Raw genomic sequence first — 15,969 nt, 5'->3', positions numbered from 1 at the left:
GGACCTTCTAGCTGTGAGGCGACAGCACTACCAACTGTGCCACCGTGCCTTGACGTATCTTCTTGTTCAGCACCTGAACGTTTTTTTTGTTGAGATGTGCATACTTTCTTTTGGATTCTATCTCTACTGTAATTGGTTCTTACTAATGGCCCCATTTCTGTCTGCTCATTCACTGTCTCAGAGGGAGGCTGTGGACAGTTTTCCCCAAGCCTTACCTTGAGAATAGGAGACATGAAGACAGACAATCCTGTCAGAAGGAAGACCACCACCCCAGTGACCCTCTGCTCTCTAGAAAGACAGAAAAACAAAGTACACATTATAATATGCGTCTTTAACAGTCAATGACAAACCTTTCCACCTAATGGTGTACATTTACAGTACTATATTTCTAGGAAATTACCAGTAACCCCCGGTGGTAAAAAATAATTTGGTTTCATTTGGATATTATAATATTCTTTCTTTTCATTTTTTCATTTTTTTTTTTTTTAATATTTTTTTATCCCAAGATTTTCTTTCTTTTCAATACAGCAATGCATTGTCATCAAAAAGGAAATGTACTTTTGAAAACTTGGGTATTTATAAATGCAATTGCCCCACAATTCCACCCCAGTACTTTAACTCAAGTGCAGGTAGTTGCATAATGTTTGACCAGGAGTAGCTATACTTTGTCCACCACTGCTCATACAGTATTATGTTATAGCTGGTTAATTCTCAATGAGCCTCAGCCTACAGTAAGACACGAGCAAGCGTGACTAGTCCTGGTGTTGCTCTGTGTCTTACCAATGTATGTATGTTGGAGGGCAACTATTCCTGTTTTGAACATGTTGGGGAAAATGTTAATGTACTGCACTGAGCTGTTCCAGACTCTGTACACCAGGGGTTTCCAACCTTTTCTGAAACAGCTGGGCCCACTTGATAATCTGGAGAGCGTTTTGAGCATAGTTTTAATCAATCAATTGTGTTCTGCTTGGATCAATGGAATCATCATCCTATTCATGTTTTGACAATATTATTTGGGGGCCCACTTGCAATCTATACTACCGGCCCACCGGTGAGTGGGCCCTGGCCCACAGGTTGGGAATCTACACCATGCTGTCCTCATTCCCTCATGAGAGGTTGTTGGTTCAGCTTACAGCTGCAACAATCAGGAGGCTCATCAGTTCGCTCGTAAACAAACCAGAAATATATTTTAAAAGTGTCTTTGCAAGTGTATGCATGTTAAGGCTGTCCCCAAACATTCAAGGTTTGAATGTTTGCTCGTTAGGGTTGGCACTCGAATCTTAATTAATGTATTTGAACCATTCGTTTTTTTTCCCCCTTTTTTATTAACTCGAAAATATATCTCGGCGAGAACGTGATATATGTTAAAAAGTAAGTTTCTCGTGCATTCCTGTCAGAAGTTATGTCTATCTCCTTGTTGTGCTGTCCCAGGTGTCTCTCTCCAAAATCCCCTGTGCACATTAATTTGGTGATGGGCCTGCAGCCAATCAGCCAATCAGCAACAAACAAACACACACACACACACACACACACACACACACACACACACACACACACACACACACACACACACACACACACACACACACACACACACACACACACACACACTCAATTAGAGAAAAAGGTTAGGCTGCCACCTGCCACGATTGTGAACAGACGCAGCTCACCACTGCACCCTCGCCTCTTCTGACTCCCTCCTCGTTATTACACACCAGAGCTGTTGGGGGGCGGGGCACTTGTGTGCTAGCAGCAGCCACTACCGGGCTCCGGTCAACTCAACTGTCATTGCATCTCTGTATGTATTTATAATTTTATTTCACAGACCGCACGGGTCGGCGGCCGTGGGTCCCAAATGCCTGCGTCTGCGTCACGCTAGTGACTCCCCTGGCTCAGTCCCATGTATCGTATATTGTCCCCTGCTATTGTCTCTTACCTCACACCCAGGAATTTAGGCTGCTCTCCAGGGGCTGATGTCTCCGTCTCCATTTTCAGACTGTCGATGTGAGCTATGGAGATGACGGTGGCGGCCACGTACCACGGCAGACCCATGAAAGAGCACACTATCATCAGAATAGCCACCCAGAACAGGTCCAGGTGGTATCCTGCCCCTTTCTGAAACACACAACAAACACACAAGTGGACAGTTGGTTTGGGTGCATCTTGCTCAGGCATGGATATCAAATACCGCATCGACAATTGCAATTACAATTTAGGAATTTAGAAGACGCTCTTATGCAGAGCCACTTACAAACATTTATTGAACTTTAGTCATTGTACATTTTAAACTATACGATGCGAGGTAATCAATGAGCTTGTGTAGCGATCCCGCATAACTAGCTCTTCTTGTACCCTCATTAGGGCTGGGATATGGTGGTCCATGACATGTAAAAGTTTGAGAACCAGCAGTATTAATTGTACAGCAGACATGAAGTCCACATTTCAGCTCTGACAGTGTGATAAAAACCAGTTCCTCTGATTCCTCAGGTTCCGGAAACCCAACCCTAACCCTCATACGGAGCATAAATTAATCATTTAATAGAACATTGCATTGTGGAAGAACACACACCCTCAGTTTGTGTTCCTTTCTGTTGACGATCACAGCAGTAATCTGTTGGTCCATGAAGAGCAGGATGGTGACCAGCAAGGCAGGCAGAGCTGACGCTAGGTAAACCCACCAGGGGTTAATTCCTCCAAACGGGGGAACGAACCAGCCCCGGTGAGGACTTGTCGGCTGTAGGCGTGGAACACACATAAGATATGGTTAGTGGATCACATCCAACATGGAAGGATTTATACTACCAAAAAGTAGCATTATGTAGTGCATCTAGACATGGTATTTCCTTCATGCTGTCGATGTTATCAAATCACATGCATCATGTCTTTTGCGCATACTAAAATCCACTGTGTCAATTAAACTTGTATTAACATTTTAATGTACATAATATACACTAGACACAAGACACAAGTTATAATTATGGAATCAATATTATTCCACAGCAAATAATGCGTAGACACTGACCTTGAATTCAGTTGGCACAATGAGTTTAGGGGTATCCACTCCTACGAGGATATCAACACCACAGAAGATAAGAATGGCCAAGATAATGGCAAAGTCACTGATGAGCTTCCTCACCTAGAAATAAAAAGACCAACCCATATCTGTGTTACATTTTGTGTATGTAATATTAATAATACAAAACATACAGTACTAAACATCATTTTCCCATTCTTTTAGAAATTTAAAATCATGTCCCAACAAAGAGATTGCAACTGTAAGCTTGAGCTTATATGAGCTTCAGGCAACTAGTACTACTGTTTACAATCAATGACCAATCCCTGCAGATGTATTCATTCAGTTTTTTGCAAAAAGTATTCAAGTAAGAAAACAGATTTGTCCTTACAGTGGTGGGGAAGAAACGGCTGAACTTGAACTTCTTCAGACACATGGAGGTAGTGTAGGTGCCGAAGAACAGGATGAAGGACATCAGGGCGATGTCGGGGACAAAGTGACAGGCCTGGCCCACCAGCTCGCCTCCGTACTTCACACATTCATGCTTGGTCAGAGATGACCATGAGGCATTCTCCGGCTGTAACAAAAAACAAGCAGCAAGCCATAACGCATTAGAGCCAATAGGGGTCACTGAAGAGTAATGAGGTAGGTCTTTATTTGACTTTACCGGTATTAGAACAGCACAAACTTCTCACCCAATACAGAAATTTGACGTGATGCAATAGAACGGCTATTTTCACTATTTTTGAACATTATGAAGGGGGGGGGGGGGTCCAAATACGATTGTGGGGCCCTTGACATGAACATGTTGCAACAGAACCACGGCGCAATAGAAGGACTTACTAAATCAGTGTTGTTCCAGAACCAGACCGAGGTTCCTTCCAGAGGATCACCAATGATGTCTGTACTGTTCTCTGTAAAAAAAAACACAATAGACAACAGACATGAGCTCTCAGCACACACTGTACGACCCTATGACAACAGTACACACACAAAACAAGACACACTAGACTAATAATAGCATGGCTTCCGTGTGGTACAGTCATCATGTTGATATGAATAATGTAACGGCCCCCACTCCTTTGGGGTATTTCTTTTGGTCACATGTAGATTTGCAAACACGTGGAATTTGTCCATTGGGTTTAACCCATCCTAACTATTAGGAACAGCAGGCAAGTGCCATTTACTACAGCACCCGTGGGGCTGTTAAGGATTTAAGTGTGTTGCTTGGGGACACTCCGACCCCTCCCAAGACTCTAGGGTCGGCGACCCCCCCGGAACCTATGCCACAATCCATTCATTAATTTTTTCATTCAATAAAATCCCTTAAACTTTCTCAATGGTGTGTTCATTCAGACTAGTGAAGTATTGTTTTCAATAATATATTTATTGATTATTTTTCATCAAACAACATTTAAGAACATTACATTACAGTCAGCCGGTGTGCTTGGTGGAGGGGAAAGGAACTGTTTGGAATAACGTTCCTTCCACGTGCTACGTCCTACCGGGTAAACTCCCCCTGTCAGGCCATAAGAAGCAGCCTGCTCACTCACTCCTCATGCATTGAAGGAAGCATGAGCTCAGTTCGTGGCTCTCCCCAGGTTGGCAGAGGGAGAGTAGAGCCCAGTATTAATTACTGCTTAGGCAATTGGCACCGGGTGAAAAAATGGTTTACAAAATCATGGGATAAGAATTTAGAAAAATATATATATTTTAAACCGTCAATTTAACTTAGAATGTACAAATGTATGTTGCTTTACTCAGTTTACTGTATATGTACCAATGTACAAAGAAATCTACTTCAGTGTTATTATTATTCTTTTAAGAGCATTTAGTTTAATAATATACATTTTTAAACCTGACGTTGTTTGTGAATTGTGATATAATTCTATATGTAGCTTGATTATCTGATTTACTGCCCAGAGTATATCAAGGACTGGGTTCCATGCCTGATCTTTTGACTTTGCTGTTTCACTAGCAGGATGGTTTGTTGTGTCAGATGCTCCCCAGTCCCCACACCACAAGAGGCCACTGATGACTTTTTCACAAACTCAATATTTAAACACTCAGCTCAGTGGTCAGCAGCCTTTCAGAGTTTACTCTGCACTGGCATGTTGACAGCTGTCCTCTCCCCTAGTGCACTACATGCGTGCGTGCGTGCGTGCGTGTGCTAAGAGACCCTTTGGTTATACAGATAAAGAAAGAAAAACCAGATGCGCTTCCTCAGGAAACTGCCCTTTGGTTAAGGCTCAGCTTTGAAAATAACTTAGGGACCCAGTGAAATGAAAAATATGTTTTTCACACTTTTAGACCATATCCGTGGTATGGGCATATAACAATGGATGCCAAAAAAATTGGCAACATTTTCATTTTTGTGTATTTTACTATTTGTATATCAAAGGTCCATTAAAAATTACTTCCTTTGAACGAAAACGTGCTGCGTGATGATGACATGTTATGGCCAGTGTTGCCAACTCTCCAGTGACGAAAGTAGCTAGTGGCTCCTCGAAAAGTCGCTAAAAGTCGCCAGGGGGGGGATATGCGCGCGCGTAGCGCGCGCCGCCCCTAGCGACTTTTTTGCGTCCCTAGCGACTTTTAGGCGCCCCTAGCAACGAAAATATGTAGCCAGCCCAGAAAAACATTTGTCATTTATGTGCACTTAGTTTGTATCATCTCTTCATTTGATAACACATCGTTTAAACTCATTGTAATATAAAAAAACATACCTCAATTCAACTAATGTTTAGAACGCTATTTTGTTCCGATCCATACAGGAATTAGAAGGTTAATACTTTATGCATCCGAGTGTGTATTTTATTTTTACTAGCAGACTAAACTGAGCTGCCAGTGCTTCCTCCTTTCTTGCTCTGTCGAGCTCGAGGGGCGCGTTCGGAAATACCGCACCGGAGCGCACTCGCCTAGGCAGAGCAAGAAAGGAGGAAGCACTGGTAGACAGTCTGTGCAGTGTGCACATAACCGAGCCGAGGAAGCCACTGAGCCTGCTGTGACCTGTGAGCCAGACCAGACGCGCCGACCACTTTTAGTTTAGCCAATTTAGCGGATTTGAGGCTGAGAAAAAAAAAAATGATTTTATCTCTGGCGCATATCTGGCGCCTGTCAACACGATTTGTCCCCAATTCACCAGGGGAAAAAAGCTAGATTTCTCGCCAGAAGCTTTTCACTAATTCAGTCGCTAGGGGGGTCTGGAAAGAAGCTAAATATGACGACAAATCCGCTAAGTTGGCAACACTGGTTATGGCATCTTGATTTCATCCACCTGTTTGATTCCCATTGCTGCGTCGTCCTCCAAACACAGGTGGTTTTGATTACAGAAATACTTTTTAATCTCATTCAAGATGACAGTGTATTTCTCATTTTAAACTTAATCATCACGCTAAAATATGTATCTGAAAACATTATAGGTTAGAACTAATCCATAAGCTTTGCTGCACGTCTCTCTGTCACTTTGTAAACAAACACTCTGCATGAGCGTGCATGAGATGGAACTACTTCCCATAGCCTGAAGGTATGGGACGCTCTGATTGATCCAGAGCGTTCAGACCTGTTTGAGGCTGAAACTTAAAAATATAATGACCAAATTAACCATTTCACCTTGTCGTTAACTCATAAACCAACTAAGAGAGCAGACTTTTTAGTCTTCTCTGAAGAAGGCTACTGCCTCAAATAAACATGAGAAATTGCATCAGCCAGTCTTGCATCTGAGTGCTGCTTTTGCCTTTGGTTACAGTTTGCAGCAAAACTTAAGTTGTAGATAAGCTATAAGAGACATTTTGGTTGTACCGTTTGTGGCAAATTAAAGCTTGTAAAGCGACCCACACAGAAGAAATCCCTTTACCTGTACTTTTTGTGGTAAAAGCTTTCAAACTCTATTTTCCTGCCTTGATCTCGTTAGCTCCGTGCGTGTGCGTGTGTGTGTGTGTGTGTTTGTGTGTGTGTGTGTGTGCGTGCGTGCGCACGCTCGAGCGACGAGCGTGTGTGTATGTGTGTCTGAAGCAGCAGGGGTATAAGTGATCCTAGGGTCTAAGTTTGTGGGTCCCCCAAACTTGACATTTCACCATTGCATCAAACCAATGACTTTGAGACGCATCTGGAAGTGCTGGCTCTGTTTCATCACTTATTCCACTCCGTTAGGACAGACAGGCTGTTGTAAAACCCAATTACTGTCATAAAATTCCCTGATCTGGATCAGAGAAGTGCCAGGGCCAGGCCTGAGCCACGTCAAACCACTTAAACCCTGTATTTAGTCGACTGTAATTCTTCTGAGCCCTATAGAAGTTTTGCTTTTGTTTGTTCTGCTACCTTTAGGGTAGGTACATGCTGTTTTTCAGCAACGCCATGCACAATCATCCATATTAAAACCTTGGAGCTGACCACTATAACCAGTCTCATAGTGTTGGCCACTAAGCAGCTCTTGGGGATACAGTGCCTTGCTCAAGAGCACTGTAGCTGATGTGCAAAAAAAAGCAATAAAAAGTTGCCTTAATAGTGTGAGATTTATAGATTTTGGGGCCTAAATAATATTAGAAGAATTGATCAATGTCACCATGGTCCACATACTGTATAGTGTATAGTACACTGTAAAAAAGAATAATACAAATAAAAATCATATTTTCCCCTTTTTTTCAAAGGGGCACATTTGTCCAGAGGGAAAAGGACAGGGGGTGTTCTAGTGTCTATCTGTGCACGCCACTGTTCAGCTGTGTATAGGGGTATAGGGATGAGTGGTGCATGGTCATTGGTCATGCGTCACTGGGGTATCAACCCTGGAACAACCACACTCCTCTAACCTTTTAGGCAATGATGTATTGTGTGGCTTGTAGATCCGCTATTTTCGGCGAATGTTCCCCCAACAATAGAGAATGCCGGGGTGTGGCTAAAAGATTTGCGGTCTTACCTAAAATGGCCGGGGCCATACAGAGGCAGTCATAACTCGTCACGGTGTCCTCCCTGAAGTCTGGATTGATGGGGTAGTGGTGAGAGAGCTTGATCATCTTCTTGAAGGCATCGTAGATGAATATGAAGCTGATGAGCGAGGAGAAACCTTCCTCCGTGAAGCGGGTGAAGTACTGCACCAGGAAGCTGGCGTCGGTGGCCACCAGAACCAGGCAGAAGAAGGCTGACCACAGGCCAATCCACAGGCGGAACTCCAAGTAGTCAAACTGATTGTCTCTTTAGGGGCAAACAGAAAACAATCATCTACTGTTAAGCCTCGTGATGGTGTCAAGCCTGTTTTAATCCATTTCCGATTCTACAAAATGTCAGTTTTTTTTAAATAACGTATGTTGGTATATCAGTGGTTCCTGACACAAGTCGACACCACAACTATAACAAGACAATGGTGAATCTGAATCGTATACTTTTAGTTAATAAACAATGCAGCAGCCTCCCGCAAACATACGTACTTGCTGAAATTGAAGAGCAGCCTTTCAAAGACCAGAACTGGGCCTGTGCTACTGAGGATGGTGAGAGGCTGTCCACCCAGAAGGCAGAAGAGACCACCAGCTATCGCAGTTCCCAAAAAGCTCTCCAACACTCCCTGCACACATAGAGGGACATTAGCAATGGTGATCACTGTAAAGCCCTGTACCTTTTACCCCTTTTTCTCCACAATTTGGTTGTGCTGCTGAGCAGAGGCTTCATTTTTTAAGCTTGGCTGGTGGCAGACATTCAACACAAAAGTCCCTTAGTGACCACTATAACCAGTCAGGGACGATTTGCTAGCTTGCACTATATTTCACTCTTACATGGAGAAAGCATTACCCATTTCCAGAAGGGAGTATACAAAGAACCCAGGAATGACCAGGAACCACACAGAAACATTGTTGCCTAACCTAATCTACAAGCTGGGACACTGTCGTACGATGGAGTATAGATTAGGCATAACCTGAAATATAATCAGCCATTATCAAACATGTCAGATACACGACTGACCTGCATGTTATCTGTAGCATCTCCCAGCAGACCACCAAAGGTGATGGCATTTGTCACAGTTCCCAGGTAAATAAACAAAATGGTTGACAGGGCTTGGATGTGAAATGCATCTGTGAAGTCACTGACAAAAAACGGTATTTTCCTTTTGATATCAAGTATGAGACCACCGCAAAACCTGGAACGACAGAAGCAGACACCACATTTTGTTTATCAACATCCTACAACAGCATAGACCACAAGAACACAAAAAGAGCCTTCCGAAATATAAAGAGATGTTTTTCCATAGTTACAGGACTGAAGATTATTTTCTTTACGATTATTCAGATTTTTTGTATTTCTTTCATACATTTTGTTCTTGTACGTCGCTGAATTGATTAACCTCTTAAGGGGTATTTTATACTTTGTTGCACATTGTTTAAAAAAAGAATGCTTTTTTTTTAAACTTTTCGCCTGTAATGACATAGGGTTATTACAATTATTTATCAATAATTGTATTAAATTATTGATTATTCTTTTAATAATCTTCAACCACTTATCCGGTCTAGTCGCGGGGAAACAGTTCCAGGAGAAAGCTCCAGACTTCCCTCTCCAGAGCAACATTAGCAAGGTCTCCTCCCAGTGGGACAGTATATCAGTATGTTTAGTTTGATGTCATGCAGTCATACCTGCCAGTCTTCTTTAACTCGTCTCCTATTTCATGACCCCCTCCACCTCCTCCATCATGTGGCATGTCACCATTCATCTGTGAGCTGTCACCCCCCTTCTTTCTGAAACACAAACACACACACACACACACACACACACACACACACACACACACACACACACACATAGAAGGGAGCTGTTTAACCATCGATTGCATACTGTAGATATATAGATTAATACATGAAAACAATTACTGTAGCTAATGTAATTAAGTAGCTCAACTATATTTACCATAATTATATACGTATAATCATAGCTCAGTATCCTGAGCAACCATTAATATGACCTCCCCTGGGTTCTGGTTCTGGTGTTTGCTAGAGAGATAACTAAGCATGAATGTTCTTGAATCCTCACACTGACACAAAACATTTTGATCAGCTATTATTTTGAAATGGCCGGAATGTATTATAGGGCTGAAGTTGCTAATGTATGTTTTGTAACAATAATAATCAACATCTACAAAGTAACTGGTAACTAAAAGTTTTCAAATAATTGTAGCAATAATAAATTGTAAACAATAATAATAATATGTGTGTATGTAGTCGAGTAGACGTAAAATAATACTGAAAATTGGAAATACTACAGTAATGTAAAAAGAATACCTTAAAATTGTAGTTAACCCATTTTGGGCGGGAACCCCTTTTGGTGTTAGCATTACGTTATGCTTTAGCTATTGAAAAATAGCAGATCTACAAGCTCATAGCGCGCCACCGAGTGGCGCGCTACAAGGTTGTAGGTCTGCTATTTTTGAAAAATCGTGAAAATATTTATTTCAGAAAACTGGAGAATTTAGAATTTAGTCATATTTTTCTTTTATTTTGACGTCAGGCCTAAACGGGTTAAGTACAGTACTTGAGTAAATGTACTTTACACCACTGGTTACTAATGCTTTGAACGCCCCGTCAAACATAGGAAAGAAACCATAGAACTGCAGATGACAACATAAGAGCCACGCGTGACTCTACAAAGGCGCTCTGTGTGTCCATGAATAAAGACCTTTTGTCAGCGGAGGGAATGGATTTAGGAGGTTCTATCCTGATGGCAGGGTCCCACTCTCCAGGGGGCAGCACAATCACCTCGTCCAGGAACTCATCGATGCCGGCCAGCAGGTCATACCGATCCCTGGCCTTATACGCTATGTCATGGAAGATCTTAACGGAGACGGATGGAAGCACAGCATTGTATTAATGGCCTCTCAACTGTGGTCAATCCACTTCTAATCCGATGCAATGTGAAAGGGCAATTCGTTTTGTATTGGCAAGCCAAGTCTTTTTCCCCCCTTTTTCACATATTGAAAATTAAGAGACGCTCGATCCAGACAAATCGTCTGTCCAGCCCTGAAATTGTCACTTTTATCTGCACAAGGGAAGACAATCAAGTGAGACAATTCTTTTAGTACATGATTCTACATTGTAATGCTTAATCTACTCTTAATTGCATTTCCGCGTGCCTCACGTGGAAAACAGCTGATCTACAAGCTCACAGCAGGTCGTCGTGAGCATGTAGATTGACTATTTTCAGTGTGCGAGACACTGGTGCACAAATAAGTATAAATCAGGTTTCTTAAGTCCTACCTCATCTGTCATGAGCGTGGCAATGGCTCTCCCGATTTCTTTATATGACTTTCCTTTGCCTTTGGGTCCCAGAAGGATGAATAAAAATCTGAAAATGGCAAGGGGGGGGGGGGTATTAATAAACAGGTGCACCTTGGACACGGAGTAGAGTAATGCATTTCCTACGTAATTTGAAGCTCCCAAAATCTGAAAAGCATTGGATGACGTCCAAGTTCTACCACATATGTCTGTCTCCTTAAATACATTCAAAGTGTGTCAATTATTGGCCTTATCTTTCTGTGGCCTTTCTGTGGCCTATACTGCCCTACAGAGCCAAAGTAAGGGAACAAAGGCTGATATTGAGTTTAAAGGTGTTTCAAGGTCATTTTTCATCACCCAAAATAACTAAGGCAAATTTGACCTTTGGGATGTACACAAATAAGTGTCCAAAAATGTAGTGACTGCACTTTGACTTTGTAGGGCAATATACTATACATGCAGGCTACAGAGCTTGACCTGACCTTATCTCTACTTTGCATCATGACACAACAATTATGACATTTTCAACCCACAACATACCATAACAGCAGTAGTAGAGGGACACAAGATTAACTGAAATTAAGATTATCAATACTATATTCCCCTTAAACAAATAAAGTCAACATCACTTTCTTTATTAATTAAGTAAATTATTTATTATTTGTTTCCGCTCACAGGTTTACATTGCAGCTTATTATGTCTCCTTTTGCTTGAATATCTGATCTTGTCGGGAACAGATTGAAAATGTATGCAAAGTCCCATTGTCCAAAATCTTTAGGCCAAATTAAAGTTTATTGAAAATATTTTGTCATATACGAATTACACAGTACTGTATCATCATCATGATAGTCATAGCCTATATGTTTTTGCAGCTACCTGAAATGATGGCGTCCATTTTGCTCGTACTCGGGGGTATGAAGTATGAACATGTCTTTATGTAAGACACTAAACCCCTGAAATAAAGCCCCTTCCTATAGACCAGTGATTCTCAAAGTAGGGTCCATGGACCCCCAGTGGTCTTTGGTTTCAAGGGGGGTGCAGCTAAATTTCTGATGAAAGTATCAAAATCAGAATAACCACTTTAACCCTATATACTTATAGTATTATATCTTCCAAAAAGAGAATCTACAAGGTCACAACAGAACCGCTATGTATCGCAATACGTTGTGAGCTTGTGTATCTACTATCTCGGGCACCAAATAATTTCAGATGGGCGTCCATGGCCAATACATATACCGGTAAATGTATTATTATTATTATTATTATTATTAATTATTTTTCGACAGTGCTCGAGATCTTGGATTTCCCAATGCCACGCCAGTCTTCCCGGTCCTTCATTGCCATCCCCAGTTCCTACTTACTGATGTATGTGTCCCTAGCGATAACAACAGGGAACGACAGTTTTCTACCTCTAGTCTGCTTTGAGGCAGGACTCCAGAGAAGAAGAGAAGATATACTGTAAGCTCATGATCAGCTCTGTAGCAGTGGCCAGCAAACCGTGTTCTTCTGGATCGGACTAGTGAAGAAACACGGGGAAGGTTGCCGTGTATTAGAGAAGTCGATATTAGAGGTGGCTCTTCCCAAAGAGATTTTGCGCTCTCATTAGAAGGCGGGTGCATGTGCCATCCAGCCGTTTCTCTAATTTCTTTGAAAATGTCCATGTCTCTGAGCCATAGAGTAGAATCGGCTCAACGGTCATATCCATTTATAGGTGTCCTTGACATGACATGTCAGAGAACCAGTGCCACAGGGAGAGCAAACTGCATGCTGGCTGAGTTCCTATGTTTCAGAGAACCAGCGCCACAGGGAGAGCAAACTGCATGCTGGCTGAGTTCATATGTTTCACTGTGCATGCTGGTTGGTTACCTGGTGGGAACAGGAACCTCTGTCAGGGCCCCAAGCATCACAGCTTGCTGCAGACGAACCAACGCCACAAACGGTGCGTCCAGGAAATCCACCTCCCCCACCAAGATGTTGGAGGCCTCAGCGTCTCTGGGTAACTTCTTCATGAACTTGTTCCTCAGCTGAAAAACACAGAAGGAAGGGGTCGGGGGGGTAGGGAGGTGTGTGTGTGTGTGTGTGTGTGTGTGTGTGTGTGGGGGGGGGGGTCATAGGGGAGGGAGGGGTTAAATGTTACACCAGCAAGCTACCTTTCCCTGGAATTAGGCAAGCTTTATATCAAACACGACAATCAGTCTTTGGAATTCGAAACCTTCCCATTCAAGCCAAATACCAAACCAGGAGGCACCCGAGGGAAGGAGGTAAATGATTAGTGGTAGTAACAAATCAGGGGTGGAAGATATACTCAGATTATTAACTTAAGTAAAAGTCGCAATACCACAATGTAGAAATACTCTGTTACAACAACTTACAAGTAAAACATTATTCAAAATGTTACTCGAGTAAAAGTACAAAAGTATTGACATTCAAATAAATAAATAAAAGTACTCATTATGATTGAAATAACTTGAAAATAACGTTTTCAAATTATTGTAGTGGAGTGACAAGTACAATATTTGCTTCTGTGGAGTAGAATTATAAAGTATTGAAAATGTAAAATGACTCAAAGTACCTCAAAATCTGTACTTAAGTGCAGTACTTATACTTAAGTAAATGTACTTTGGTGCTTTCCACCACTGGCATTTATGTGTGCGGTGGGCTTGGGGAGATGAATGAGGAGTCAGGACATGATGTCAGAGAGACCTGGAGCTCAGCAGGACATTAAGGGCTTGTTTCTGTGTCTCCAAGGAAATGCTGGTCCAGTCTATTATGTTCCTGTTTTCATCTTTACTAGCGTGCAAACTGAGGGAACTGCTACAGTACTTCAGTCGTTTGAACTGGTTGTTATGAAAACCGATGGTTGAAAAACTCAGATTCCAGTAGTCAATGAACCACAAACTCAATAAATTCAATGAATGTCATGCGACCATGACACTTATTGAATACACAACTTGAACTTTTATCACAATCAACCACGTTACACTTTGATCCATCATAATATTATGCCCCTCATCATATTTTCTCTAATGATAACAACTGTAGGATGCCTGTGTCCACATTTAAGTCATTAATATATAGACTTCAAAGACTACAAATCATAAACATTATGATAAGACTGCCATGCATGGAACACCGCTGTGTTACAAATTAACTTGAAAATACCAGAAGCAGAGTGGAAAATATTTACAACGGAGCACCCAAGGACAACTATGGAATAGGGAGGACGGAAGGTTGTGCAGTGTGCAATGCTTTTTGTAATAATTTAAATGTAGCCTCAGACTGTGAACGAACCTATTTCATTACTGATTCAAATACTTGAATTAGCCTCAGCCCGGGTGATGAGATCTCATCAGAATGAAATGACCAAGGAAAGGACACCGGGTAAAAAGTGATCTCTACTCCTGTCAGTTCTCACAACCTAAATGTGATGTTGACCATGATCACTAAAGATTTTAATCCTTCCATTGGCCCAAACATAGGGTTAATAGTATGAGACCTCAGGTGTTTGTACTTGACCCGCGACCTATTCCCTCTATAGCCAATCTCTTTGCCAAAAATAGCCAATCTACAATCTCACAATGCATCTCATTGCAAGGCAATGTGAGCTTGTAGATGGGGTGGCATTGGCTCTTGAGGTAGAGCGGCAGCTTTGGAATCGGAAGGTTCCCGGTTCGATATGCGGCTCCCAGAGTTAGTGTGCTTGAGCAAGACACTGCAGCCCTAACTGCTCCCAATGAGCAGGTTGGTGCCTTGAATGGTTTTCTCTGTGTGTGAACGGGTGAATGTACAGTAATGCACATTGAAAAGCACTTTGGATATAGGCACTACATAAATCTTTGCCTATTTCACGTTGTGATAAATGGTGCATTTATATAGCGCCTTTGCTTTACATAGATTGTGCATTTCACTCACCCATTCATACACCGATTGCGGCAGAACGGGAGCAATTTGGGGTTCAGTGTCTTGCCCAAGGACACTTCGACATGTAGACAGGAGGAGCCGGGATTCGAACCACCGACCCATGGATCATTGGACACCCTGCTCTACCTCCTGAGCCACAGTCGCCCCCGTGATCATGGCGTGATCAGCATAGGGATGCTAGGTGGTTACGGCGAAATGCTAAACCTGTTGAATGACATGTCCTGATCTGTCCAGTAACTGCTAATCCAATCAACACAGTCTTCTACCATGGGTTTCTTATTCTGATGAGCTTCGTGTGCCATTTGGTGTTGGTTTTCTTGCTACAGGGAGTACAGTAGTGTAGAATACTGTATTTTTGAGGGGCGCTAGCCCCTCCTATATACAGGTTTAATGTTTGTCTTTAGTTCAATGATTGTTTAATAAACGCCATTGACAATGAAGGGAAAACGTACGTCATTTTGTAACTCATTACGTCATATTGTCTCTTGTTAATGGCATTTAATGTTTGTGTTGGCACTGTTTGTTTTACATCACCATTACATCACCTATATTATATTAATTTACATTATTTTTCAATACATTATAGAGGCAAGAACTTTTATGTTTCTTAGATAGTATGTTAAAAGACAATAACTATAGGCACCTGTGCTTGGAGAATTATTAGGTTACCTGATAGGGAATCTAGCCATTAAAAAGGGTATCTTAAGAAAAGGTCCGGCACACTGTCAGACACTTGCCAAAATGTTGCTCTTTATTAGGTCGACGTTTTGGTTGATTAGACCTTCA

General features: G+C 42.0%; 1 protein-coding gene across 3 annotated transcripts in view; it reads right to left on the bottom strand.

Moving 5' to 3' along the window:
* Positions 1 to 15,969, bottom strand: part of slc4a4a (solute carrier family 4 member 4a) — a 71,686-nt gene that overhangs the window by 13,044 nt on the left and 42,673 nt on the right. For all 3 annotated transcript variants that reach the window (XM_080766635.1, XM_080766636.1, XM_080766634.1), the window contains 13 exons: positions 13,129 to 13,286; positions 11,245 to 11,332; positions 10,667 to 10,821; positions 9,631 to 9,732; positions 8,966 to 9,140; positions 8,437 to 8,570; positions 7,929 to 8,203; positions 3,857 to 3,927; positions 3,405 to 3,590; positions 3,023 to 3,136; positions 2,570 to 2,734; positions 1,937 to 2,115; positions 216 to 288 (listed from right to left, as the gene is read on the bottom strand). In XM_080766635.1, the coding sequence (XP_080622761.1) occupies positions 216 to 288; positions 1,937 to 2,115; positions 2,570 to 2,734; positions 3,023 to 3,136; positions 3,405 to 3,590; positions 3,857 to 3,927; positions 7,929 to 8,203; positions 8,437 to 8,570; positions 8,966 to 9,140; positions 9,631 to 9,732; positions 10,667 to 10,821; positions 11,245 to 11,332; positions 13,129 to 13,286 (1,875 nt within the window). The remainder of the gene's footprint in view (positions 1 to 215; positions 289 to 1,936; positions 2,116 to 2,569; positions 2,735 to 3,022; positions 3,137 to 3,404; positions 3,591 to 3,856; positions 3,928 to 7,928; positions 8,204 to 8,436; positions 8,571 to 8,965; positions 9,141 to 9,630; positions 9,733 to 10,666; positions 10,822 to 11,244; positions 11,333 to 13,128; positions 13,287 to 15,969) is intronic.

This window comes from Protomyctophum bolini (assembly GCF_963924005.1).
Source record: "Protomyctophum bolini genome assembly, chromosome: 6".
Taxonomy (NCBI): Eukaryota; Metazoa; Chordata; class Actinopteri; order Myctophiformes; family Myctophidae; genus Protomyctophum; species Protomyctophum bolini.
Note: the sequence above shows the minus strand (reverse complement) of the source record. Positions and strands in the feature narration are given on the sequence as shown.